Here is a 25,044-nt window from a genome sequence, read left to right as displayed (position 1 = left end):
CGGCGAGTGAACGGCTTCGGCAGACTGCGCGTTAAGTACGTTGCAGTGTCTGCAGTTGGGTCCGGAGCTGGAGAGCGTTTGCCCAGCCAGCCCGGAAGGGGGTTTCTTTTCCTGCCCAATCTCCGCTCTCAGGCGGCGCCGGCTCTGTTGTCCCTCGCCCCACAGCTGTGCCCTTCCGGGCCCAGCTCCCGGTGTCAGTTTTTCTGGGCTCCTCGAGGAGTTGGGGCCAGGAGGTTCGGAGAAAGTGGCCGCTTCCCGGCGCGGGAGTAAGGGGCGCGCCCCTCTTCCGCTGCGCCGGGCCCGCGCCTCCATGGGCCCAAGCCAGAAGCCCAACGTGTGCGGCCGGCTCAGTCGCCGGGCGCTGGGCTTTTTCTCGCGCGACGCGGGCATGGTGCAGAGGACGAACCTGGGCATCTTGCGGGCGCTGGTGTGCCAGGTGACCGCCTGCCGGCCGGGAGGGGAACGAAGGGCAGCGGGGCGACGGGGGTGGGGGGCGTAGGGGAGGGTCAGGTTTACTGCTGGGCTGCAGTTTTTACGCAGTATAATTCCCTTTTAAGAAGATCGCAAGTGATGGGCAGGCCGATGATCCCGGCCTTGAAACTGTGGGATTAGTAAATAGCCATTAGCAGAACCGTCACATGCTTTATGGAGAAGGAAATGGCAACCCACTCCAGTGTTCTTGCCTGGAGAGTCCTGTGGACAGAGGAGCCTGGTGGGCTGCTGTCTATGGGGTCTCACAGAGTCGGACCCGACTGAAGCGACTTAGCATGCATGCATGCGTTGGAGAAGGAAATGGCAACCCACTCCAGTATTCTTGCCTGGAGAATCCCAGGGACGGAGGAGCCTGGTGGGCTGCCGTCTGTGGGGTCTTACAGATTCGGATACGACTGAAGCGACTTAGCAGCAGCACATGCTTTTAGTTTTAACTTTCTTATATCTTGCAAACAATTTTTCTAAAAATTAATTACCGCACTTAAGCCGAAATGTGAGGGCAGAGTGAGGAAGAATTGAACATACTATTTTTTAAGAACGTACTTGAAGTTATTTTGAAAACTAAATTTAAATATCCAATTTAAGATTGGTGCACAGTAGAAACTTATGAGTTATTTCCTAAACCGACATTCCTTGTGTTTTTCAGGAAAGTACTAAATTTAAGAATGTTTGGACAACTCATTCCAAATCACCTATAGCCTATGAGAGAGGAAGAATATATTTTAACAATTATCGGTGCTGTGTCAGCAGGTATCTTGGTGACAATTTTTGATGTAATTTATTTGACTGTTGACCTTTAATTTTTGTAGAAACACATGCCTACATTAGTGCTTAGTGTAACAGAATGGAAAAATAGGTTCAAAATAAGGGTAGGGTATAAAATGCATGTAATTTAACATCTTGTTAAACCTAAAGGCTGAGGTTTCATCTGTGTAAATACCAATTTAAAGAGAATTTATAATGCAGGCAAATTGACAGATTGCTGAGTAGAGTGTAGTAGTTTATTCTGCCTAAGGGATACCAGATGTCAGGAAATCCAAGTACCTATTAATTAGATGCTGTTTTAGAGAAGAATTTCTGTATTTTGGTTTGAAAGTACTTGCCTTTGTTTTAAAAGAAAATTTTCAGACTTGCTAATGTAGTAGATATAGTATATATATAAATAGTATAGTGAGCCCCCATACATTCATTACCTAGACTCAAAAAGGATCAAGATTTTTGCCACATTTGCTTATCTGTCCCCATATCCTTTTCCTTTATACCTTTGCTAAATATTTTAAAACATATTCCAAACATGCCATACTTAAGTTTGCGCCTCTAAAAAAGTAGGGTTATTTTCTTATTTAACAGCTTAATAATTCACCCATTTCAAGCATACAATTCAGTTTTTACATCCTTGAAATTCATACTCAGTGAAAATGACTTGATGAACCATTGATGGTTCGTATAGGCAACCATCACTACAGTTAACTTTAAAACATCTTCATTATCTCAACACTGCTCCTCAGCTATCGCCACGATACCTTCACCACCCTCTGCCCTATGCACCTGCTAGCCTGCTTTGTTTCTATAGGTTCACCCATTGTGGACATTTCAAAAAAATTGAATCACGAAATACTTGATTTTTGTGTGTGTGTGACTTTTTTTTGGTGACTGGCTTCTTAGTAGATTACCAGTTTATTATAAAACTTTATAACACAGGAACAGCCAGATGGAAGAGATGCACAGGGCAAGGTATGTGGGAAGGAGCACAGAAATTCTATGCCCTCTGAGCATGTCACTCTTCCTGAATCTTCATGTGTTCACCAGCCCAGAAGCATTTCTCCTTTCCTAAAGTATATATTAAATGCCATGCATTTTCCTCTAAGCACCGTTTTCCCTGCATCCTTTTTTCTTTGTGCGTGCTCAGTCCCTCAGTTGTGCTGTCTGCTCAGCCATGTCCGACTATGCAAGAATACTGGAGTGGGTTGCCATTTCCTACTCCAGGGGATCTTCCCTACCCAGGGATCAAACCTGCGTCTCCTTCATTGGCAGTTGGATTCTTTACCACTAAGCCAGACCCCTGTGTTAATTAGAAATGTGTCATTTAAGCTCCAAATATTTTGAGATTTTACCACTATCTGTTATTGGTATCTAACCTAAATCTATTGTGGTCTGAGACCATATTTTATATTTTTTTCTAGTCTTTTAAATTGTAGTATTTTATGACCCAGAGTGTAGTCTGTCGTGGTGAACTCTTCACATGGGCTTGAGAAGAATGTATTGTTGCTGAAGTAGTCTAAAGATGTCAGTTTGAGCCAGCTGATTGTCAGTACTGGTCAGTTCAACTATAGTCTCACTGACTCGACCTGTTGGATCTGTCAGATACTGACAGGTTGTTTTGAAGTCTCTAACATTATAGTGAATTTGTGTGTTTCTCTTTGTATTCCATCATTTTTGTCTCAATATTTTGACATTCTGTTGTTAGATGCATTCACATTATATCATTCTACTCTTTATCCCTGATAATTTTCAGTGTGGATGTCTACTTTGTCTGATATTAGTATGGCTACTCCAGCTTGCTTGCCTTTTTTTTTAAGTTAGTATTTGCATGGTATATCTTTCTCCACCCCTTTGCTTTTAATGTATCTGTGTCTTTATATTTAAAGTGGGTTACTTGTATATAACATATATTCAAGTCCCATTTTTTATTCACTCTCTCAGTTTGTCTTCTGACAGGTGTATTTTAGACCATTCACATTTAAAGTGATCATTGATATAATTGGTTTGATACCTCCCACATTTGTTTTGTTCTCTTTCTTCTTTTGGTATTCTCATTATGTGTACATTACATGTTTTCTAATTATCCCACGATCCTTAGATGTTCTGTTTTTCTTTTTCTAATTCTTTTTTCTTTCTGGTTTGGGAAGTTTCCTTTTTTATCTTTTTCATCTACTAGTTTTCTACTACTAGTTGAAAGAAACTCTTTAATTTTCATTTCACAATGTTGGAATAACAGATTATGAAGGTGGAATTCAACAGAGATATTGATAGTAAATGTTAAAAGGTAAAGAAAATTCAATATGCTCTAATTTTGGAAAATGATCTGCAGGTGGGTATAAGTGTATAAAGAAAAAGTAGAGTGAAATGAGCCAAAATATTAATAACTGAAACAAAATATTAATATTGGATAGTTTTGTGCTATTATAATTTATTACATAGTTGATGTTTTTCTATGAATGTGTATTATGAATTTTGTGATTAAAAAATAATGTTGACATTTAGTTAAAAAGAGGAAAGCAAAAGCAAGCAGCAAGTTGTACTTTTGGTGTTCCAAATCTCTGAATTTAAAAAATCGCTGAAATCCAAGCAAACACTATCTTATTTATGAAGAAGAATAATCTTTTTTCCCCCTAGTGTTGCATCAGAGCCACGAAAACTTTATGAAATGCCAAAATGTTCCAAATCAGAAAAAATAGAAGATGCTTTATTATGGGAATGCCCAGTGGTAAGATTTGCTTTTATAGCATGTTTCTAAAGCATTTGTAGTCTAGAAGAACTGCTTATTGTTAATATATTGTGTAAAGAAATAAAACGTTTAAGTAACATAGTGATTCTTAAACCTTGAAAGGAAGCAAAAGAGAGTATATTTTTTATTTTTATTTTTCCTCATGAAGTAACTTCTGTCTTATAACATAAAAAATTATATGTTAATACTATGAATATACTTTTAACTTTTAATACCATTTTTTAATCTTGAAAACTATAAAATGTTATGAACTGATTAAAGGTTTCATAAGCAATATAAGCTAGTTTGTAGTTACTCTCAGTGTTTAAGAGATTATTCTACTTAATATATTGAGACAATAAAATATTTAGGGCAGCAGTTAGTTTCATGACTCTGAAAGTGGATTCTTATGGGTTTCCTCTATTAATCTTCTTAGGAAATAATAAGATAAAAATGAAAAATAAAATAATAGATAAGTTCATTCCATCATATCCATATTGCCCCTGTGTGTATTTTTCAGAACATTTTTTTCATAAGATATTAACATCTTGTCCTTGCTAGAGGAGTTGGGAAACAAATTTATTTGTAGAATTACTTCACAGAGCCTTTAGTACTATTAATACTTATAATAATATTAATGTGCATGGTTATTGTCAAACCATTTTCCCAACTCTTTTGATCATAGAACTTCCTATTTTGAGTTATATTTCTAACTATTAATTTTCCATGGTATCAGTGTTATAAGAAACATTTAAGGAGTACTGCAGCATGTTAATCCAGTCTTTCAATCTGGCTGTTTAGTTTTTTAGGAAAAATAGAATATATGACCAAAAATAATGTTTAAAGTTAATAGACTATGCTTTGCATTTATTATTAAAATTCTTTAAAAGGAAAAAAAAAGACTTGTTTGTACATAAAATTGTAGTTTTCCCTGGACAGTTACTCTCTTTTCATCGAAGTTTCCTTTTTAAAAATAAGAAGCTTTAAATCTACATTTTCTTCCCCAACTCCTTATTGAAAGTTAAAAATAACTATTTAAAGCCTTCTAATCCACTTTCATCGATGAGGGGAAGAGGATGACAGATTTCTTAATTGAGAAAAATTTTGAAAGACATCAATGCGAAGCAACAAAAATTTAGAGCAATCTTTACAAAAATAAAGTTTCCAGTAACCTAATTCCTAATCTCACTCCTCTTTGAACATTTTGCTCTTCTTATTTGAAGTGAACCAAGATTTTCCATTGAGAAAAACAACAAAGCATATAGTATTGTTGTTAATATACTCATTGTGAAACTAAATTTAAACTAGCACCCTTCTCTTCTGAGACTGTGTGAAATACAACTTTTAGTTTAGGAAAATAGTTCAAACCTATTACGTTTGCTACCTAATTTTTTTTTTTAATAGGCAAGATATAGGTGATACATTTTTTAAAACTTTAAAAATTCCTTGAGATAATACTTATGTAAGACATCAAATAATAAAAAAATTTACATCATTGCCTATGATTTTAGTGTAAGACTTGAGTAGCTAATAAGTTTAAACACACACTCACAACCAAGAAACAAACACACACAAAGACCTTGTTTCTTACCCTAACATTCGAAAGAGGTGACAGGTCTTAAGGTGTGTAAGTAAAATAAATGTGCCTGCATTCTTTTCTATGCACTTTTCAGCCTAAGCAACATCAGATTAATTTTAACTTCTCTATTCTTAACTTTCATCTTTCAACTCCCTTTTTATTCTACAAATCAAAGTAGAACCCTTGGCTTCTCTTTCTCTTCCTGCCTTAGACTTCCACCCTAAGGCAGCTCCTCAGTGGCAGGTGTGCCTTTTTTGGAGGGTAGTTCATTGGAGTCAGGGATTATCTTTAAAACTAGGTCCATCTCTGTTCTTCTTCGGCTGCTTTGATTCTGGATGTTAGCTTTCCATCTGGAGTTAGAGGAGAGCCTCAGTGACTAGTGGGATAAATTACTTTTTTCCCATTTTAACTTCTATCGGAAAACAAGTCTTGGAATAAAGAAACCTCTGTTCTAGAAAATGACTCTTAATGGCTTATGCTATCTAATGTTATACTTGGTTTTAAGAACTCTATTGTTATCATAGCAGCATCATTAGTATTACTTGTATTACTGTTGTTATTATGATGATGATTGGCTAACATTTGTTGAATACTTAATTATTAATAATTAATAATTATTTCTGGAGAAGGAAATGGCAACCCATCCAGTATTCTTGACTGGAAAATCCCATGGAAAGAGGAGCCTGTCAGGCAGCGGTCCATGGGGTCACAAAAGAGGCACAATTTTGGTGACTAAATGAAAAAATAATTATTTCAGGTACTGCTTAAGCACTCTATGTGAATAAGCAGACTTAATAAATTAATAATGAAAATCATTTCTCACAGTTTTAATCTTTCCTCATCTTATTTATTTTTGCATTAATATTTCTTTTAAAAATTTACTTGACTATTTGTTTAGCTGTTTTCTTTGGATATGGATTACTGTAGATTGTTCATGATCAAGCAGTTTCAGTTTTATCTCTTTTAAGGGAGAAATGCTTCCCAATCCATCAGATTATAAGTCCTCACTCATAGCACTGACTGCTCATAATTGGCTACTTCGTATATCAGCAACTACGGGAAAAGTCCTTGAGAAAATATATCTTGCTTCATATTGCAAATTCAGGTATTAACTGTGACTCTATTGTTTAAAATTTGATTATGAAAAATTGAGATTTATGGTCTAGGATATTTCAAGATTTTTTTTTAAGTTTTCTATTGTATATGTGGATCTCAGTTTATAAATCTATTTATCTCTCCTCATGACTGCTTTTGAAGATCTAAGGATGGAGACCCTTTGTCATTTACCTTTGTATTCCTCATAAGTAACTAACCTCTAGTAGTTGTCAGATACCCTTTTTTAAAAAAATTTACTTTTTACAAATAGTATTTTTTATGTGGGATATATTTTTTTGGTAGATTTTTCTGAAAGCTAGTCTGTTGCAGTTAAATTACCTGCCTAGTATAATCTAAGAACTGTTACTTATAAACTCACAGTTTTATAAATTAGATGTAAATTTTTAGAATGAATATAAGCATGCCAAATGTGAGTGTAACATTTTTAATGTTTTTTGTAATTTCTGTTTTACATCAGAAATGATTTTTGGTTTTCTAAGTTTTGAATATTGACAGGTCGAACACAATTTTTATTCACTGAGACTCCAGAAGAATTAATATTATATATATATATATATATATATAAATAGTAATAAATGCATATGAGAATCTTCAGGGAATTCGTTTTTTTTTTAATTAATTACTTTTATAATTTAAGTAACTGAAAAACTGTTCACTTATAAAATATCTATTATATTTTGATTTGAAGTATAAGGAAACTGACCCAAATGAGTAAACTTCTCTTTATTCTTTTAAAAGATACTTGAGCTGGGACACTCCACAAGAAGTCATTGCTGTCAAGTCAGCTCAGAACAAAGGTTCAACATTGGCCCGGCAGGTAGGCATCTTTAAAAATTCAGTAAAATAATTTGTTTCCAGAGAAACTTGTCTGAAAATTCGTTATGAGAGAACTAATGATCTTTGATTTCTGAAGCATGGTATCAAAATTATTTACCACCAATTTAAAATATTCTCTTCAAGCCTCTCTGGGGAAGTACAACAGATTACTTTCCATTCCATAGCAGAAAAATACTCACTAAACCTTATTTTTCAAAGTAAAGAAGCTACCTTCTTCAAGCAGATAAATCACTCACGTTTTAACTGTTGATATTTTTTCTATTTGATTTAGCCATGTTAGTGTAGTGTTAAATGATATACCATGATAATGCTGTGTCTTTTGATTAGGCTCTTGATGATGAGAATTCCAATTTACAATATAAATTAAATTGTGTTATATTATAATCCAATATATTAATTTATATTATAACATCTATTACCTAGTACATACATACATTTTGTTATGTATTATATAAAGTATGTTTTTTACAAGGTATATTGTGCTGTTAAGAAATGCTTACTGTTATGATTGCTTTAATAGATTTTTGTGTGTGTGTATTTTGTTGTGTCTGAAGGGCTAAAGGTTTAGTGGACATATTTTGAACATGTAGGCTTTCCTGTTTAAGTAGCTTTACAGTTTGATAGAGGATGGTTTTCAATTGATGAAAATAGAGTGCTTTTATTTTTTAATTAAAAGTATTTTATAAAAAATGTTCATAGAAGTATAGTTGTTCACAGTATTGTGTACATTATAGGTGTACAATACAATGATGCATGATTTTTCAAGGTTATACTCCATTTATGTGCCCAGACACTCAGTTGTGTCCGATTGTTTGTGATCCCATAGATTGTTTAGCCCCGCAGGGGCCTCTGTCTATGGGATTCTCCTGGCGAGAATACTGGGGTGGGTTGCCATGTCCTCCTGCAGGGGCACTTCCCCACGTAGGGATTGAATCCGCGTCTCTTCTGTCCCCTGCATTGGCAGGCAGAGTCTTTACCCTAGCGCCACCTGGGAAGCCCATACTCCACCTATAGTTATTATAAAATACTGGGTTATTCCCTGTGTTGTACAGTATATCCTTGTAGCTTGTTTTATACGTAGTAGTTTGTACCTCTTAATGCCCTAATTCTTGTATTATCCCTTGCCTGTCCCCTTTACCCACTGGTAACCACTAGGAAAATAGTGGTTTGAATATATTCCTGAGAGCTGTCTGTGATGTTAGTCTTTCCTTTCAGGCAGGCATTCAGCAGCCTGTTTTGCTGTACCTTGCAGTGTTCCATGTGCTGCCTTTTGCACTCATAGGGGTTCTGGAGATCAACAAAAAGGTAAGAACTCATTTCTCATGTAATTATAATATTAATTTTTTTGACATTAAGATGTAATATTATTGTTTAATTGTTGATTAAGTATTTGGTAAAGTTTTTAATTAGGAAGTTAAAAGCAGCTGCCAAAATCCTAAAGGGAGTAAATGGAGAAACTGGAATTTGAACTTATATTTGACTCCAGAGATTAAACCACATTTTAAAATAGAGTGGCTACTTTATTTTAGCATTCATTATTTGAAAATACATTTGAATTACACAAATCCCTCTTTAGAAAGTGGGGAACAAGGATCAGGGAATAGAAAGTCATGGGCTAGTCAAAAACAAAGCCAACCATAATTATCCTTTTAAGAGATGACAAAAAACACAACTTATGAATGTAATTGTTCTCTTTGTGCTTGTGGATTAAGTAATTTTGTACACTTATTACAGTCTACAACAGGAATGGAGTTATAGATTGTTTCTATTTATTCTTACATCAAGATAATCATCTGAGGGATTTGATTTTGATTGTGGTTATTTGAAACTAAAGTACATCTTTCACTTACCATGCGTAATAAGACTACCCGGGGGCCAGGTTCAGAATGTACTTTAAGCTCTTTGCTGGGGTAATAAACCTTTCCTAAGTGATTTATCTTGAGTGGAAACAGAAACAGATTTTCACTTAATTTCTACTTGTTCTTTCCTTGCTATGAATATTTGCCTATGTTGGTTGGCTTTTGTTAAATATTAACAGAGGCACAAAATCAAGTTCTTTATCAGAGCTCTGTGGAGCATCACAACAGGATCCAGTGCACAGAACAGAGACAGGGAACAAGGAGCCAAAGCCTTACTTGAGATCAGCTAGGTTAAATGTTTCTGTGTATATTTGGTCTTTAACATGTTTGGTTTTTATATGACTAAAAAATCAAATAGTATTAGATGTTTAAAGAACAAGGTAACGATAAAATTCTTGAGTTGGCTGTTTTTTATTAGAATTACTTTCTTAGATCAGATCTTTTCACCACTAGCTGAAAAAGGTCCCTATATAAATAATATTTTATAAAGAATAGGTCCTGGTATTTATTCAGCCATGCAAATATTGCATGGTAGAATTAAATGGGCTCAGTTTACACCTGTGTCCATAAGGCAAGGGATTTGTTATTACAAGATTTTGAAAAAACTGGAATAAATGAAAGCTGCTGCATCGTGTTGAAGGATATATATTAAATTCCCATTAGGACTTCAGTTTCAGACCCTGGAGGTTAGCACTCACCCCTAATAATACCTTAGCTGCAAGTCCCTAAATTATAATGAAGTTGGAATGTTAGGCAGCAGTGTTGTAGTGGTAAACTGAATATTAAACAGATACACATACCACGGTGAAAACTCAGAGGACTGGCCTTCTGGTCTTTTCTCAGGTGATGTCTACCTTTCCCCTCAGATTTTCGGGAACGTCACAGATGCCACCTTGTCTCATGGAATACTGATTGTGATGTACAGCTCAGGACTGGTCAGACTTTATAGCTTCCAAGCCATCACCAAGCAGGTAGAGAAAATTCAAATTTGCCATATTCAGATTAACTTGAGATTTGAATGGAGGTATATATTTTTTTTTTAAGGAGATATTTTTAACATAAGGCTCTGGTATAGATTTCAGCTCTACAAAACTGTACAAATGCAGAAAGGCAAAGTAACCTTTAAAAGAGGGGTGGGAAGAGAAATAGAAAGGCCCTTAAATAACTAAAGACATTTCCTCTGTCATATACATGTGAATTTGAATTTTTTTTTTCTCTCTCCAGACAGCAAATAAGTAGGTGCTAAAGCCACCATTTTTGTTTTGTTTTGTTTTTAGTTCATGCAACAGAAACTTGACTTAGGGTGTGCATGCAGATGGGGTGGGACTACTGGAACTGTAGGAGAGGCTCCCTTTGGCATTCCTTGTAATATTAAAATCACAGGTATGGCTACAATATAGTACTTTTTTCACCTTAAAAATTAAGTGGTTGTATTGATAGTGATTAATTGTAATCATCCAAATGTTTTTTTCCTAAATTCAATTCGTTTTGCTCCTATGCAGAGTATTCCTTGCTTTTGCATAAGTGTTCACAGAAATCTGTTATTCATTGAAATAAAGGCCTGGGGATGCTGGGCCTTGCTTGGCCAGAGATCTGTAACCTTTGGCAAGTGATTTTACCTTTCTGGTCTTGATTTCCTTATCTACAGAATAATAAGTTGCAACAAATGATAATACCTTAGCTCCTTTAGAACTTCAAGTTTTGCAATTCAGTGAAATTTATCCAACTTAAAGATCAATAAGGCACAAAAAAGAAAATTATATACAATTTTATAAGTATAATAAAAATGTTCTATGTTTAATTAGCTTATCAAATTCAGCAGTTTGTTGAAAAGAAAACTGCTACAAAATTGAGCAAAGTATGTCAGATAAACCATAACTGACCAGAGTTCATCTCATCAATACAATCTGCATCTATCTTAATACAGATAGATATAAAAATCATGAGTAAATTTAAAAAGAAAATATATTTTGTTATCCTAATGTTTGTTTATCTTTATTCTTAGTTCATTAAAAAGTATTTTTTATCATGTTGCAGACATTTACTTCTAACCAATAAACGTATTTAGGTAAAACTCCAAGGGTTTTTCTAATATGAGTCAAAATACAATTTTTTTCTATTATTATATAATATTACATCATCAACAGATCAAGAAACAAATGAAAGACTTAATTGTGAGAAAGGAAATGTTCTTTTTATTAGTAAATAACAAAGTGTGAGGACTGAGAGAGTTCAGTATAGCCAATTATCCAAGAAGCTCAAAATAAAATTTTAAAAAATTACTCAAATTCTTAGGCGTCTTGGGCGAGCTGAATTAGGCAGTTTTGTAAAAGCAGCCTTAGCAGCACCTTCTGTGTGTGCTCAGTCACTCGGTCATGTCTGACTCTCTTGTGACCCATGGGCTGCAGCCCACCAGGCTCCTTTGTCCATGGGATGTCCCAGGCAAGAATACTAGAGTGGATTGCCATTTCCTAATACAGAAGGCAGGAATCTGTTAAGAATTTGAAAACTACAGACTCCAGTGATAACTAATATGTATTATTTTGAAGAGAGTTTCCCTAAATGGTAGCATTGTTCTCTTTGAAAGGCAGATAATAAGCAAGTAAAACAAAAACGGGGTAATAAAGAAAGCTCATGGAGCCTCTGTGCTGTGATTTTGGTCCCTGTTTACAGAGAGAAGACTGGATTTGGGATCACAATCTTGGTCTGCTCCTATGAGAATGAAATTCCACTACTAATTGGTGGTATGGTAGTGAGCAATTACTTAACCTCTATGGGCCTCATTTTTATCAGCTTTAAAACAATAACATTTGAAAATATGATCTATGAAATCGTGCCATTGTAAAACAATACAGTAATTGTTAGACATTTAGCTTAGAAGAGTAATGTATTATATTATTGGAAACTGTGTTATTTTTTTCAGACTATGTTGACTGAAATCCAGTTTATTTCTCTAGATTTGTTTTTCAGGATCATTAAAACCTGTACAAAATAATACTTATTTTAACTTTAAGTAACTTTTTTAAGACAAAGGAGTTCATTTTCATTATAGAAGAATTGGGAAACAATGATAAAATAGAGAAAAGTTTAAAACACAGTCATCCTGCATGGCATTAGCTGCTATCACCTCTGTGTTTTTTGGGTAATCTTATAATGTATATATGCCTAAAACCAAAAGAGTATCATACTGTGAACGCTGTTTCGTAACTTGCTTTTTCAAAAATCAACTCTTTTGAAGTGTAATTTACATGTACTTAAATGCAGCCATTTAAACTGTACAATTTGAGTTTTGCCAGATATTTATATCCATGAAACCACTCCCACAATCAAGATTTAGAATATTTTAATCACTCCAAAATGTTCCCCAGTGCCCTTTCCAGTCAATTTCCTTCCATCCCCAGCCTTCAGCAACCAGTGAATGTACTTTCTTTCACTCTAGATTTCTAGAGTTTTGTATAAATGGAAGCATATGATATGTAATTTTGTCTGGCATCTTTCACTCACCATATAATTTTTTAGATTCCTTGCATATAGTTATCTGTAGCCTAATCCACTTTTAAATGTCAATATATTACAAATAATAATTTCTGTTTGGATTATTTAATAGATGGTCTTGTGAAAAAAATAAAGTTGGAGTCTTGTCTCTTTACATCTAAAGAAACAATAGGTGGATCAAAGATTTTAAAGTTCTGTGAGAAAACTGAGAGAATCCTTTTATCGCAGAGTTGAGAAGACCTTTCTGACACAACCACAGGGCCATTAAAGAAGAGATTGCTAAATTTGGCTACATAAAAAGTGCTTCATGGTAAAAGCAGAAACAAAAGTAAATAAAAGCACACACACAAACCAACCAAAATTCAAACAACAAATAGGGGACATATTTGCAACATACATTATAAAGGGGTAATTGCCTCATTATATATGAGTTCTGCAGGCCAATAAGAAAAAATGACAACGTAGCAACAACAACAAAATGAGCAAAGGATATTGTGCAGAAGAAGAGGAATATAAGTGACTTTTAATTAGGAAAGGACAAAGCCCAATGTCACTGATAAGAGAAGTGCAAGTTAACACTACCATGAGATACTTCTATTTAGATTCTCAAATATCAAAAAGTTAGGTAACAGCATTGGTAAAAGTATAGAAGAGACACTGTTGTTTATTGTTGGAATCCCTTGTGGAGGACAATTTGTCAATATGTTTCAAAAACTTTAATGCATGTATTCCTTGAGCAATTCCATTTTTATAAATTTATCCTAGATATATTCACATGTGTACAAAATGACAAACATATAATTATAACATTTTTCTAACAACAAAAGATTGGAAACAATATATGTATTGATAGGTGACATTGGTATTCTTTCATTGTTTGGCTATGTCATAAACTTAATTATTAAAAAGAAATAGGAATTATTTTTGCTCCTTTATAGAGAAGTTTCCAATATTTATTAGTAAGTGAAAAAAGGAGTGCAAAACTATGTGTATAAAAAGCCTCATTTGTGTTGTATTCATATGCATATGTTAAAAATATAGATGTGAGCACATGCTTTGAGGATTGCTTGAAGTATCTGGAAGGACACACAGAAAAATGATAAATGATAGTTACTTTTGAGGGAATCACATGGAAGGAAAACTTAGTTTTCATTATATTTTTTTCTGATACTTTTTGAATGCAGTTGTCGTATTATCTTTGCCAAAGAGTAGTCCTCTCTATATGTGTGCACGTGCTAATTAAGCTCCTCGAGGTTTTAAGAACTTAATTTATGTACCATTATATGTGTAACTTTCCCTTGTGGCTCAGCTGGTAAAGAATCTGCCTGCAATGTGCGAGACCTGGGTTCGATCCCTGGGTTGGGAAGATCCCCTGGAGAAGGGCGAAGCTACCCACTCCAGTCTTCTGGCCTAGAGAATTCTTTAGGCTGAATAGTCCATGGGATCACAAAGAGTCGGACACGACTGAGTAACTTTCACTTTCATATGCATAAATTGTAAATTTATTTAGCCAGTTTACTGTGGACATTTAGGTTTTTAAAATTTTCTGTGCTTATGAAAAAGTACGAGAACATTCCTGTAATATTAATAATACTGAGATTTCCTCATCGCAGGGTGTGAAATCAGCCATTCTTTGCAAACTCCTAGCCCTTTCAATTGAGAATAGAATTAGAGACCAAAATTTGGGATCCTGGGGCTAACGGTGACACACCAGAGTCGTAGTGAGCCAAGTCCTGATGCTACTTTGGGGCCATTTTTAGCAACTTCTAGGAAACGTATTTCTTCTTAAATACATCTTTTTGCATTAATTTTTTTTCATTATGAGTTCCTATTTTATATTCTCTACAACTTCCCTACTTAAATTTTTAACCCCCAATTCAAACTCTCATTATACTTTTTTCTCTTGATAATTCTTTTCCTCATCCACCATCATTTGGTAGCCACCATGTTATCACATATGATGTTTATATATCTTTCATAATTTACTGACTGATGTATTTTGCCCATTCATCTATTTGGGTGTCAATATTTTTCTTATTGCTTAAAAAAAAACTCTTTATATATTAAGAATATCACCCTTTCCTTGAAAGGTTTCTTCAAGGGTATTTTAAATGTACTTGATTTATTTGTATCTGTCTGTTCTTTCTCCTGAAGACTTCAGTTTGTGAACTCACATTTCATTATTTGTTTTTCTCCTTTGTGTAGCTTTAAGTAGTAAGTCGCCCTTATGCAGAGGCCTAACCAGGCACACACTTCTATGTGTAACATGTGACTCTGTAGTGAATGCTCTCCCTAAGACAAGTCCCTTTACAGATGGTGGTGGCCTCATAAACCAAAGATTAGACTCTGAAGTTAGAAACAAAGGACTCAGATTAGACCCCTTCCCAGACAGGCCAAGCGGTATCCTCATAAGGGCTCTCCCCAAAGAATTCTAGTCTTCAGAAGCAGCAGCACCTTCTGTTTATGTTTGTCTCCAAAAGTAAGTCTGTTACACTCCGTATAAAATTAAGTATCATCAAAGAAGAGGACTAGGAAGCACTAACAGATAGTCCTTTTGTGGTGTCAACCTCCAAAAGACAGTTGCTGACAAGAGATATCTAAATTCCCTTAAAATTAACTTGTCTAATACTAGTAGTAGTGGCTCTCCTTTGATAAAACTTCCACTGTAACAAGACCCGTCCTAAGTGGTTACTTTCACTATGACTAATATCACTTCTACTGCATAAACTTAAGCAACTTAAGCAACTTCTCTTGTAAAGTTTGCTAAATATAACCTGTTAGTCTAGAATATGAAAGATCTCTTCCTCACGTTTGAAGGAATTATTAAACCTAATACCTGGTTGGATTTTTATGAGAGTTGGAAATAGTATCTAACTGAGGTACTTATTAAATGGCAACTGCTTTTATTAGGTGTACCTTGTCATTTTTTTGCCATCATAGGCACCTTCGGCCCACTTTATTGCCCTCCAGTTGCATGTCACACATATCCTGAAAATGGATGTCTAGAAAGTTGACTTAAAACCTAGCAGCTGTTTGCTACTTGCCTTTTCTTATCAGTAAGCCTCTTTCCAGATTGTATTTTATTTCCTTGAACATAGCCATTTCTCATTGGTAGAAATTAATAGATGATACATGCAAAGAAAGGTTGAATTCAGTTAATGAATGTTCCAAAGCTACCAGAACAAAGAAGCTAATAAATTCCTTTTGCCCATCTCTGCAGATACACCACCACTGCTCTTTGAGGTGTCCTCGCTGGAGAATGCTTTTCAGATTGGAGGCCATCCTTGGCACTACATCATTACACCTAATAAGAAGAAACAGAAAGGAGTTTTCCATATTTGTGCCCTAAAGGACAATTCCTTGGTAAATCATGGTGGTCAGGCTTTAGTAGTAAATTAATATCAGAAATTCTTTATGCTCTGCTTCTCATGGCTCAGAGGGTAAAGCATCTGCCTGCAATGCAGGAGACCCCAGTTCAATCCCTGGGTCAGGAAGATCCCCTGGAGAAGGAAATGGCAACCCACTCCAGTACTCTTGCCTGGAAAATCCCATGGATGGAGAAGCCTATAGGCTACAGTCTACGGGGTCGCAAAGAGTTGGACACTACTGAGTGACTTCACTTTTCACTTTCTCTAATTGGTCCACGTTCCCAGGAATTACTTTTCAATCTGTATCAGTAATTTGTAAACAGTGGAAAGTACAGGAGAACACAAAGAATATAGCAAATACTTGTATGTACTACCCAGAATTTAAAATATTATTAACATTTGAAAATTCTTAGGGCACCAAAGATGTATTAGTTTTTCTTCTTACCATCTCCTTGACCTCATGTAAAGCGTCTCAGAAGCTCCATAGTGGAAATCATTGGTGGAATGTGTTCAGGCTGCCCCTGAAATTACTGGTGGAATATGTTGTTGGTTCTGCTTCTTCACAGTTTGTTGCTCTTGGTTTTTCAGAGCAGAATTAGATAGTATTTTGTTGGTCACAGTATAAGCATTGAAACAAGTTTTCAAGGATATTTTAAAGTTATATATGGCAGAATAGGAAGAAAGGGTATATAGCAAGACAATAGAAATTTTTACCCTTTGAATTAATTTTCTTTATTTTCTTTTTAGAAATGATTTAGGCATTGATTTATCATTTAGTAAACATTACTGAGGACCTACTATATGCCAGACTTGGCTGGAGACAGTCCCTTCTCACAAGTTCAAAACAGAGCAGATAGGTAGATTAAGTAAAATGCAGTCCATTCAGTACAGTGGTTGAGATGAGTGCAGAAGAGGGAGTGCACAGGGGAGGGGGGTTTATACTGTTGTTTATATATCCTTGCTTTATTTATTTTTTTTTTATATCCTTGTTTTATATTGTTGATTTACTTTAGTTCTGGAACATCTTGATACATCAAATTAACTTCTTGTGAGACAGACTCAGCTTATTCCACACCCTTCTCTTCCAGAATCTTTCTCAGTCAGTCTCTATTGGACCCAGTGGCTTTGAGAGTCACCGGTCACCTTTCACCACCCTAAAGATTTGCACAGTCTTGGGTCTGTTTATCCATTTCCCTTTAGATCATGGCCACGAGGAAACATTGTGTATAGTATCTTTGGATTTTTTTTTTTTTGCAGAAGCATTCTTCCCTTCGGTTTTCTCATCAACCTGTCACGTGTGGCACCTCCTCTTTGGCCTAGCCCAGTGACATCCTCTTTTCCAGTGAATTCTGGGGACTGTTTACCACAAGTTTGTGGTTTGGTTATTCATATCCCAGCAGTGGACATCCTTCAGCCACCAAGGACTCTGTCATATTGAAATTTCTATCCAGTGAAACCCTGCATAGTTCATATTCTTCCTAAATAAGAACTGATAATATATTCTTTTATTTGTGTGTATAAAATGGCCTTCAATATCTACATCAAGGATGGCTATCTAGTACTCTGTTTGCATAATTACTAATTGTAGCATTTAGTCATATCTGTATTTTAGCATATTCATAAATAATTGCTGAATCCACGGGAGTTTTCAGTACTTTGCTGGACAACCTCGTTGCAGTGACATTACCTTAATGATGCGTATGTGCATTACTTCTGCGCCTGTCAGTCAGAAAAGTTGGTAACCCAAAAACATACATGCAGGGGAACTGAAGAATTCAGAAAATGACCTGTAACTTTCTATTAAAGTGAGCCTTAAACTAGCATTCGAGCAAATAATAACTCCAGAAGCTGATAATAATGCTGCCTAGTATTTAACACAAAAAGAGATGTTTCTTTCGCATGTTGTGTTTAGATATTATAATAAAGAGAATAGTCTCCTAAAGAAAGATATGAGTTATGTGTACATGTTTATGTGTGTGTTTTAAGTTTTATGTTACATGAAGGAGCATTTGGAGATAATGCCAAAATGGACACATTAACCTTTTTTTTTTTTTTGGCTATGCTGCGTAACACAGGCAAGATCTTAGTTCCACAACCAGAGATCAAACTTACACCCCCTGCAGTGGAAGCACAGAGTCTTAACCACTGGACCATTAGGGAAGTTAGTGGTTGCAACCACGATGTTTAATTTCATTGATGTTCTTATATGTAAAATACAATCATGCCACCATTTCTCTTAGAAATCATTAGGTTCTTGAAAAATTAAAATACCTGTGCTAATTTGATACATAAAATGTGCTAAATTCCAATTATTAAAAAACATGGCATACAAAGTACTTGCGATGTAGCCCCTGCCTGCCTCTGCAGTCTCAGGACTGGACACTCTGCTTCTCAATTTAATTTCGTCTGCTACTCACATTTTTGCACATGCATGCTCTATGGACAAACATATCTGTGCTTTTGATTGTGCTATCTTTTCTTTCAAGCCACTTTCTCATGTTAAGGCAGAGTTCAAGCTCCTGAAATTCTGCTTACCTGGGTTGGATGCTTGATAATATCCTGTGTATGGCTTGACTACTTTATTTTCTCCACGGCCTTACTCTGTTTCTGTCTCCCTTCTTGAATATGAGCTTCTAGATAACCAAGATTATGTTTAGTGCGTGTCAGGTATTAACACCTAGTGTCATACCTTGAACAGAGTGTCCTGTCAGTATATGCTGTGGAATTAATACTTTTATATGTCAGAAACTTTGAGTATCTAATAAAGAAGAAGGTGTCATTTCATTTCACATTGGAGAAATTAAATGACTCGGATAAAGCCAGTAAAGTTAATGTATCCATGATGGTATTAGTCCCCAGTGCTCCTGTGTGTAATGTAAAACATTTGTTACATATGTGATCCATATGGCAGTATCTCTTTCTTTATTTTAATGTTTAAATATACTAGTATGAAACAAATCTCTCTACTTAACTTAAATGCTAGGTAGTGTTAGACCATTTCCTTAGCATTAGTTTAATATCCGACTTACGCAGGGAGACTGTCCGACCTGTTTCATTGCATGTTTATTTTTTGTGCTGTCTACTCTTCTGATTGACAATTTGTTGAGGATAGGAAAGGGAGAAAGAAGTTGTGGGAGACTGCAAGTACATAATTATGACAGTTAAATAAGGGAAAATCCATGTACCTTGAAGGCTAATCTGCTGTTTATTAATAGTAGGTACAGAACATTATGCAGATGATTTTTCCTCTTTGTGCGTCAGTTTCCTCATGCATACGATGAGGATAGCAATATATGCTTTAAGAATTGCTGAGATCAAAAGAAATAATGAGTAGAAAACATGTAATCCAGTGCCAGACACATATTAGATGCTTGAGATATGGTAACTTAAGTTATTATTTGTGAGGCACGGTGCATGGTACATCTGTGAAATTTCTGTATTTAAATGTTGTGGATTTCTCAAGCTTGAGTATCCTAATTTATCCCTAATATACATCCCAGTTCAGCTGGTTCATATTTTCTCTTCCCATACCTTTAACTTACTGACTATCACTGATACTGGTTTTGAAAATTATTTTATTTTCCTTTAATTTTTATTTTCAATATTTTGTCCCAACTTCAGGCAAAAAATGGGATCCAAGAAATGGAATGTTGTTCTTTAGAATCTGATTGGATCTACTTCCACCCTGATGCTTCTGGCAGAATAATACATGTTGGCCCAAATCAGGTCAAGTGAGTATTTTCCTTAGTTACTTTAAAGTTAAAAATAGCTTATGGTAGTATTTATTGGCAACTTTATTTTTGCCAGCTAACTACTGAGCCAACCATGGAAATTATTAGCTGCTTGTAGGGTGCTTCCTCAGAGAATGGCATCTAGAAAATGTTACTTTATACTTTCAACCTTACCCTTAATGTCTATAAATACTATATTTGGGTAAGTTCTTTGATGGATAAGGGATGACATATGAAGGAAAGGAGATCACAGATTGGTTCTTTCACATCAGGTCTTAATTCATTTCTCCAAGATTAATGAGAGATGATTTATCTTTGTTCTAAAAGACAGTCTTACTGCTGGAGAAGTAGCAGGTTGTTTGAAGTAAACCTTATTTTATTTAGTTTACCCACATCTTTCATGTAATCAAAACACTCTTCATTTAGCTTTCCTGACACCACAGTGCTCCTGAGTATTTTCCTCCCTCTCTGATCTTTCTTAATATCCTTTCATGTTCTTCCTCTTCTAACCCAGACTTTGATTGTTAGATGTCCTCAGGATTAGACCCTCTTTCCCCTCTTTCTTGTTCCCTTTCTACTTGATTCTTCTGTTTATTCCCTTGGCTTCGAAGATCATGTATACACCAAAACTCCAAAAAATTTTTATGTTTGCCTAAACCTCTCATCTGAGCTTATGTCATAAGTCCGGACTCATTCTTAACACTTTCTTACCTTCTTGGTTTTCATCAGTTTCCATGTTCTTAAACACTCAGTTGCATTTGCCTGTATACTCTCTCTCTCACACACACACACACCCCAGATATCCCATCAATCCAGTTTATTTTGCTACTAAGATTTATTTTGCTGACATGTCTTAAATCTGCCTCTTTCTACCCTTGGCCACTGTCACATCTTGGCTAGACCACTGTCATCGCTAGCCTAGACTATAGTAATAGCCTTTTTACCAGACTCCAAGAGTCTACTTTTTACTGTCTATGTCTGTTTTCTTCTTAGCAGCGCGAGTGATTTTTTAGAAACATTAACAAACACGGAAACGTAACCATGTTAATTCTGCTTTAACCTTTTTATGGCTTCCTGTTGCACTTAAGATAAAAGACCAACACAGTGAGCCAATCTAAAAGATTCCTCCCACTCAGTTTACTTCAGTCATGCTGCCTTTTCAGAAAGCTGAGGGCCTGTGTACTCCGCTTGGAGTCTGTTTCCCTCATCTGCCTAATTTCTGTTCATCCTTTATGGCCCTTTAAATGTCCCTTTTTCAAAGAGTCCTTCCCTGGTACCCTTCATTAGATTAGCTCCCCATCATATTTTCACTGTGTCCACTATGCAATCTTCTTCTGTAGTACTGATAGAAATTTAAACTAATTATTTGTTTGGCTCTCTGTTTAAACATCTTGCTTTGGAATCATGAACTCCGTAACAGGGAAAGGGTCTGTCTTGCTGACACCTGTAACCCTGGCAAGGAGCACAGGTCTTCGTGCAGAGTAAGTGCTCGATGAGTATCTATTGAATAAGAAGGGCAACGTCTGCATTCTTTATTTTGTATGCTTCATGATAATTAGTCTACTCTAGATCAGTTTATAGGAGGATGAAGGAACTTAATGAAAAAAAGATTACTAACTTTTAACAGAATGTCATAAAAAGTATAGTTCAGCTTCAGTAAATCTCACTCTTCCTGTTTGTTACCACCCATCTTTTATATTGAGTTTAAGAAAATAAGTTTCACAGAGTGTTGTCCTTTTGCCAGGTTTTAAAAGATAAGCACTCTTAAATATCGGCACTAATTAAGATAACTAATTAAGGGGTTTAAATATAATCTGATTTCTTTGTCTCCAGCAAAACTTGAAGGCCTTCAGCTCTCCTTGGCCACAGGGGCTGCTCCTCCCTGCTCTCTCTTCACTTGCACTTGAGACTCTTAAGATTTGAGGACATTGTGCTTTTGATGCTTGTTAATGCTGTGAAAAGATTTGTGTGGGTGGTGAGAAAATTATTTTATTTTCACTTGCTTAACAAGCTTGATCTGTGAGGCCATTTACACTCAGAAAACCCAAATCTTTAAATATAATGCTAAGACAAAAAAAGTATTAAGTCATTTGCAGTTTTAAAATATTACTCTATCATGAAAACTTAGACTAAGTTGCTAATGCAGTCTATATTATATTTAACGTTTAGTGTTGTTCATTGATAACTAATTCTGTCTTCAGAAATAAAAATGTAAGTATCTACTATAATGCCACTGTTAATGCTGAAACATTGAAGACTTACTGCAGGATGCAGAGAGGAGGTTCTTTAGAATGACTTTCAGCATGGAAGCTAGTGTAAGCCTCAGCAAGCTGCTTCAGTAGCACCTGTTGCCACAAGTCCAGTGGGTTTTTTTGTTTAACAAAATCTCTGAATTTGAAGAAAGTTTTGGACACTGAAGTAATCAGATATTAATATTTTGGAGTAATGAGGAGAAGAGAACTGACTCAGGGATGTTAGTATAAGTTTCATTTGTTCAGTTTCTTTTCAGTAGTTCAGCTTTGACACTTTGATGCTGCGTTGACGTCTTAGGTTCTTAGAATCCTTTTTACCTTTTCAGAGTTTTAAAGCTAAGTGAAGTAGAAAATAATAGTGCCCAGCATCAGATCTCTGAAGATTTTGTCATTTTGGCCAACAGAGAGAAGAACAAAGTAAGTCAGCAGTACTTTAAAATCCTCTGTATATCACTGTCTATAGAAGAATATAATGTGCAAATGTGTTTGCCTTTTAGTGTGGCTGAAAAGAACAACACAGTCCTGTAAAAGTCTGTTCATTTTGTCTATATGGGTAGCCAGTCTTAGCCCCACGTACCTATGAGATTTGAAAAGAGTCAATTATATTGACTTTGTCTTTTGCTTATTTCTGTTTCCTTTCTGGGTTTCTCTTTAAATTTTTTTGATAAGTTATTGACCTTTAGGTTTAATTAATTGTGCAAACCTAGGGTAAATTGGGTTAAAAAATCACGCACCATTCTTTAATTCCAAATGATTCTTTTTCTTTAGCATACAAATTAAGAACATGAAGAAAATCATGCAGAGAAAAACAGATCCACTCTTGTATTTGCTATACTATACTAAGGCAGAAATCAGAAGGGCAAGCCACATACTAAATCTGTAACCTCTGTGTTTATTTTTGCCTATTTTGGTATTTTATTCTTTAGAAATTTTATTGTAATTAAGTATTTTTACTAATTGGAGGATCTGGAACCTGATTCAGAATTTTCTCAACTGAGGAAAGACTTATGGATGTTGGAGAAGGATTGGTTAGTTTTAACAAATTTGTTTAGTCTTGCCATCAACTACATATAACGGTACTTGTCATAGCTTTTTATTTCTCTCCATGTGATAGAATGAAAACCTACCCACTGTTACAGCTTCTGGACGGGTGGTAAAAAGAAGTTTTACCATTCTGGATGATGACCCAGAACAAGAGGTATGACTTTAGCCAGAAATAATAAACCAAACTAGCATGAACTTGCCCTGGGATAGAGGTCAGGAAGCTCCATGCAACCTTAGTCAGTAGAATTGTGCAAGCGGTTTGAACCAGGGCATCCTCATCATCCTCTCCTTTCATACTGAAATTATTCATGAGATTTTGCTTGTAGAAGTGTTCATAGGACCAAAATAATTTGAAAAAACAATTATTAGCTTATTTTTTTGTTGTGTTGATGTGCACACTTCCTAGGGAAATCTCTTCTGAGAAAATTATTGAGTTATATTCTGATGATGGTGACTTTCGCCTTATGTTTCACTTACTAGACTTAGATGTGTTTGTCAATGTTCATGGCCCAGAGGAAGAAGGTGTGAGGGTGTGGTAAATCAGCCCAGCCTTTGGAGATAACATTTCTATCTATGCTCCCACCCATTCTTTTTCTTTCTACATAGTTTTATAATGTTAGAATAGTTAAGCCACAACTGTAGAAATAATCAAAACTGGATTTTGCCCCTCATTTATTTTACTTTGTCTTCTGTTCCGTAAGACTTTCAAAATTGTCGACTATGAAGATGAGTTGGATTTGCTTTCTGTGGTAGCTGTTACTCAAATAGATGCTGAAGGAAAAGCTCACCTGGATTTCCACTGTAATGAATATGGAACTTTACTTAAAAGTATTCCACTCATGGAGTCATGGGATGTGGTGAGTAGAGTCCACAGAATACAAAGTTTTGAGAGTTTTCCTTATAGCTGACTTTTATTGGAACAGATGTCACTGTGTTCATATCAGTCCAGGTTTATCTCTACCAATGACCATGTGAAAGAGATTTTCCTACACACATGACAGAATGAGTTCTTTAGCCTTTCTCCCCTAGAAAGTAGAGGATGCCTGCTTACCAGTGGTCTTAAAGCTTCATGTTTTCTCCTGAGACATATTATCTGACCACAGTCTGATTTCCTCCCATTTTACAAGTTTGGTAATGTTTTGAAAAATAAAAATTCTGTTTTCTGTATTGAATCCTCACAGTTACTTAATAGAGACTTCTAATCATGTAGAGTTTTCAAGCACTCTTGGAAGCATTTGTCTCTCCTGAGTAATATGGAATATAAAAGTTGTAAGGAACAGATGTCACTTTATCCAATCATTGTTTTATCAGTGGAGAATGTGAAAGATTTAGCAACTTGCCCACGGTCACAAGTGAAATAGTAGCAATGTTGGCAATAGAATCTGGGTGTTCAGACATCTAAGTCCAGGACTCTTCATTCTTAATATTTTGTGTAATGCTTTTCTCGTAAGTCATCTGCATATCCACAAATAATGAAAAGTAAACTATTTCTGGCAACTATTTTGCCTTCAAGTATATAGTTGAGCATCCCTAAAGATGCTGTGACATCTTAGTGAAACAGTATTGAACATGGTTATGTGAAGAGGAAATCCTATTTGCCTGTGTTTTCATTGCAGACGTACAGCCATGAAGTCTACTTTGACAGAGACTTGGTACTACACATAGAGCAGAAGCCCAGCAGGGTCTTCAGCTGCTATGTTTACCAGATGGTATGTGACCCTGGGGAAGAAGAGGAAACCACAGACAAAAGGAGTAAAACATATCACAATAATTTTAGATTTTGA

At 35.5% G+C, this 25,044-nt stretch overlaps 1 protein-coding gene across 1 annotated transcript; it reads left to right on the top strand.

Annotated features, from left to right (window-relative positions):
• Positions 1-310: 310 nt before the first annotated feature.
• DCAF17 (DDB1 and CUL4 associated factor 17) lies at positions 311-25,044 on the top strand. Its single transcript, XM_052635776.1, has 14 exons — positions 311-436; positions 1,139-1,242; positions 3,889-3,979; positions 6,527-6,663; positions 7,413-7,491; positions 8,727-8,816; positions 10,237-10,341; positions 10,648-10,753; positions 16,086-16,228; positions 19,855-19,964; positions 22,543-22,633; positions 23,331-23,414; positions 23,962-24,117; positions 24,877-25,044. The coding sequence occupies exons 1-14, from the start codon at positions 311-313 to the stop codon at positions 25,042-25,044; spliced, it is 1,590 nt and encodes a 529-aa protein (XP_052491736.1).

The sequence above is a fragment of the Budorcas taxicolor genome, chromosome 2 (assembly GCF_023091745.1).
Source record: "Budorcas taxicolor isolate Tak-1 chromosome 2, Takin1.1, whole genome shotgun sequence".
In the NCBI taxonomy this organism is placed as follows: domain Eukaryota; kingdom Metazoa; phylum Chordata; class Mammalia; order Artiodactyla; family Bovidae; genus Budorcas; species Budorcas taxicolor.
Note: the sequence above shows the minus strand (reverse complement) of the source record. Positions and strands in the feature narration are given on the sequence as shown.

Coding starts and splice junctions, on each gene's coding strand:
- DCAF17 (XM_052635776.1), top strand. CDS start 311: ATGGGCCCAAGCCAGAAGCCCAACGTGTGCGGCCGGCTCAGTCGCCGG. Junction 1,243..3,888: donor TATCGGTGCTGTGTCAGCAG/GTATCTTGGTGA, acceptor TTTTCCCCCTAG/TGTTGCATCAGAGCCACGAA. Junction 8,817..10,236: donor TTCTGGAGATCAACAAAAAG/GTAAGAACTCAT, acceptor CTTTCCCCTCAG/ATTTTCGGGAACGTCACAGA.